The following is a 3,469-nucleotide window of genomic DNA, read 5'->3' on the forward strand; positions in this document are numbered from 1 at the left end:
TTCTCGTTTTTATAATAAAGATAAAAGCAAATAAATTGGTTTATATTCATTTAATCATTAATTTGGCGTTATCTTAAGCTCACATTTTGATGCCTCCATCCATTAAATCACAGCGGAATGATTTCTGGGTTTAAGTTAACCGAAAAACCACATAAGTCTTAAATTTGAGACTTGAATCTGTATTTCACATACATTGATTTTTGGATAGGATAGATCCGTAAGATCACCGCAAGAGCTTGATCCAAGAGAGCGTACGTCGCAAGGGAAACATTTTTTTCGTCTCTTCGACTCTCCTTTTGCTGTTAATAGGCATTTTATTATAAATTACAATGGAAATCGCGAACACTTTTTGTTTTCACAACATTTCACATGACCACGCAGTTTGAAAGCACAACTTTCAACTCACTGTCATTCGAAATTCCCACTACTCCGACAAATCCGACTATTATTTAATATTTATGAATCCGAAGCAAACGACGATTCCAAATCTGAGTGTCCAACCCCTTGCATTTGACAATCGGATTTCAGGCATACTCGTAAAACCCAAATCATTGAACACTCTTATTTATTCTGCCAAATGATGTGCAAATAAATGAAAATTAGACATTTAATTGTCATTGTTATTGTGATACAGTGCAATTGTAAATTTAATTTCTAAAATGCTCTTGAATTCGAGATTAACTCAACCATAGGTGTTAATTTTTTTACTAATTAGTAGAATTTTTATTAGTTTATTAGTTTCATCATTTTTATTATTTTATTACTTAGTAGTTCTTAGACTATGTGAATCAAATAGACTTGAATGTCCATTTTTTAAGGTAAATAGCATTAATGAATTTTTTTTTCTTCTTGTTTCATTAGGAAAATATAAAATAAATGTAAATGATTGAAAATAAAATGAAAATAATTCAAATTGGAATGAAAAAAATAAAATAAAAATGTTTTTGGTATTGAACACAGAACGTTCGCTTGATACAGTCGACACGTATCCACAGAGCCACATCAGTGCATGATTTGCACTAAACTATATGACTACTTGTGCAGAGTGTGTGTTTTTCAAATGAACCGTCGCACATTTTCATGCATAAAAAATACTTTAATCGTTGTATAGTCTCTTTCAATGTACAAAATCGATTAAGTATTGAAAAAATAATACAAATTATTTCAAATATGAACGTGAGAGATGAATTTTGTTTGAGTTTTTTACATCGCAATGCTAATTTTTTTCTTGAGCAAAAAATCACTAAAGATTGAATCAATATCAAACCAAATTAAGTTTTAAATCTTTCATTGGATATTTAACAATAAAATAAAAACATGAAAAAAATTTAATAATTAAAAAAAATAGTTTTTTTTACGCAAAATCATTTTACACTGAACTTGCAAAATCAAAGTGTAAAAGGACGATTCACACTGGGAAGAAACAACTTCAGTGTAAATGGGCGAAATACAATGAACACATTCATGTTCACACTGTTCAATTTCTCTGAGTACATTGACAGTTTTATAAATGGACTTATTTATATTCATAAGCCGTACAACAATTAAAATAATTTTAGTTCATAAATTTGATACCAATTATAACAAAAAATATTAATTTCCAATGTTTTCAATAAATTAAAATTGCCTCATTAAATTGTTAAACCAATTTTAGTAAAACAACACGAACCGTTTTATGCTAAAAACCAAATTCGACGATTTCTACTATTCCGACGAATCCGACTGTTATTTACGAATTCGAAGCAAATGACGATTCCTAATCCGAGTGTCCAACCCCTAGTTATTAATACGAAACGAATACAAAAAAAAAAATAAAACTAAGAACGAAAAGAATTAATAATTCGAACTTGTTATAATAAAAACTATTTAAACACCTTTTTTAAAATTTTTGTTTGAAATATTTCAATTTCAAATCTTTCGAATGAAAAAGTGTAATTCAAGGTAAATATGCAATAAAATTTACAAGCTAAGCGACATAAATAAAGCCCGATAAAAATTTTATCAGGCAAATATTCCCTAATAAACAATAAGTAATTTTCACAATTTGTAAAAAAAATCTGTGTTTTTGTTAGAGTCTCTCTAATATAAAAGGCGTGCTGAGAAATGGTGAAAGCATCAGATTATTTGTGCTATTTGGAATAAGTAGTTAAGAGAAAAAAGTTTTAAAAAAATGAAATTCATTATTTTCACACTGTTATTTGCTGGATCCAGCTTTACTGACGGCAGTAGAAGTGATGGTCTTACCAGTAAGTATTAAAGAGAATTTTATCTTATTTGTTAAAAGAATAAAAAATGTATTTATTTCATTGATGGTTTATATACTTTAGATACTTTGAAAGGTGTATTGAACGATCTTCCAAGTCTTACCTACACTGCCAAAAGCATACGAAGAGTATCAGATTACATGGATAAATTAGCTAAAAAATTTGAAAATTCGGAAGATGCAAGTTCACTTTTGTCTATCATCCTTAGAAATAGTGAAATCATAAGTGGTGGCTTTCAATCTTTGGCTAAAGCAGCCGATGATTTGAATGCAGCTATTGTCGCTCAAACCGATGAAAATAGAGCTTTGAATCTTTTTAATCTTAATGATATAAATACTGGTGTACGTGAAATCGGTGATGCTGAACATACGATATCTGATGGTATTGAAGGCGCATTCCAGTCTGAGGAATCGGGTATGGTATGATTGATATCAGCCAAATAGTTAGCGAAATAAGCAATATCGCTGTTTCCAAGGATAAATTAGCTGATTCTGTGAAAAAATTGGATGGTGTCTCAGGGGCTGTTTTTGGTTTGGCTATTGATGTTAGCGGAGTAAGTCATGGTTTAGATAGACTGGCTGAAAGTTCAAATCATTTAACTAGTGCCATTGGTAACTCAAACATTGCTGAACAACTCATTGAATTTAAAACCGCTTTGAGTACATTATCTAGTGTCGAAGCTAAACTTGTTGCAAATGTTCGTGAATTATCCAGCCTAGCCAAGACTCTTGACTTAAACCTAGGCTCAGTTTTGGGCCAAGACGTTGGTGGTGTACTGTCCTCACTGTAAATGTCATGAAACAAAATAATTAAACTTTAAAACCGTATAGAATCAAAGGACGATATGATTATTGAACATTTATTTCAAAAAATATGTGGTATAAAAATATAAATTTTGATCCCAAAACAATCTGACATTCAATAAATGAACTTATTTTATAAAAACAAATCTGCTAACAAATATATTAAAACCACCAGAAATTGAATAAAAAGACCAAAAATTGAATAGAATTTTTATGGTAGTTTTCATTGAGAATGTGTCTATTGGACATAACAAATCTTTTCAACACATTTCGTTCATTCACCAACTTCAGACAATGTTTTCATTTGACTCTAATTTTGATAGATTTTTCAACCCAGCTTATTAAATTAAAACAATCAACATTCGGGTCATGGACATAACCATCGAGACTTCGAAATTTGAT

At 29.9% G+C, this 3,469-nt stretch overlaps 1 protein-coding gene across 2 annotated transcripts; it reads left to right on the top strand.

Moving 5' to 3' along the window:
* Positions 1–2,130: 2,130 nt before the first annotated feature.
* LOC116343469 lies at positions 2,131–3,174 on the top strand. Of its 2 annotated transcripts, none has more exons than XM_031771517.1 (2): positions 2,131–2,246; positions 2,328–3,174. In XM_031771517.1, exons 1-2 carry the CDS (start codon positions 2,171–2,173, stop codon positions 2,687–2,689), a joined length of 438 nt encoding a protein of 145 aa, XP_031627377.1. In that variant the 5' UTR covers positions 2,131–2,170; the 3' UTR covers positions 2,690–3,174. The 2 variants fall into 2 exon arrangements, with proteins under 2 accessions (XP_031627377.1, XP_031627378.1); XM_031771518.1 differs by having other exon boundaries at positions 2,151–2,246; positions 2,340–3,174.
* Positions 3,175–3,469: the final 295 nt, after the last annotated feature.

The sequence above is a fragment of the Contarinia nasturtii genome, unplaced genomic scaffold (genome assembly GCF_009176525.2).
Source record: "Contarinia nasturtii isolate CC-2019 unplaced genomic scaffold, AAFC_CNas_1.1 Cnas_scaffold_1026, whole genome shotgun sequence".
NCBI lineage: Eukaryota > Metazoa > Arthropoda > Insecta > Diptera > Cecidomyiidae > Contarinia > Contarinia nasturtii.

What these genes read in the sequence shown, in the direction of transcription:
- LOC116343469 (XM_031771517.1), top strand. Translation starts at nt 2,171, where the DNA reads ATGAAATTCATTATTTTCACACTGTTATTTGCTGGATCCAGCTTTACT. An exon ending in TAGAAGTGATGGTCTTACCA is followed by an intron (nt 2,247 to 2,327) that starts GTAAGTATTAAA and finishes TATATACTTTAG; the next exon opens with ATACTTTGAAAGGTGTATTG.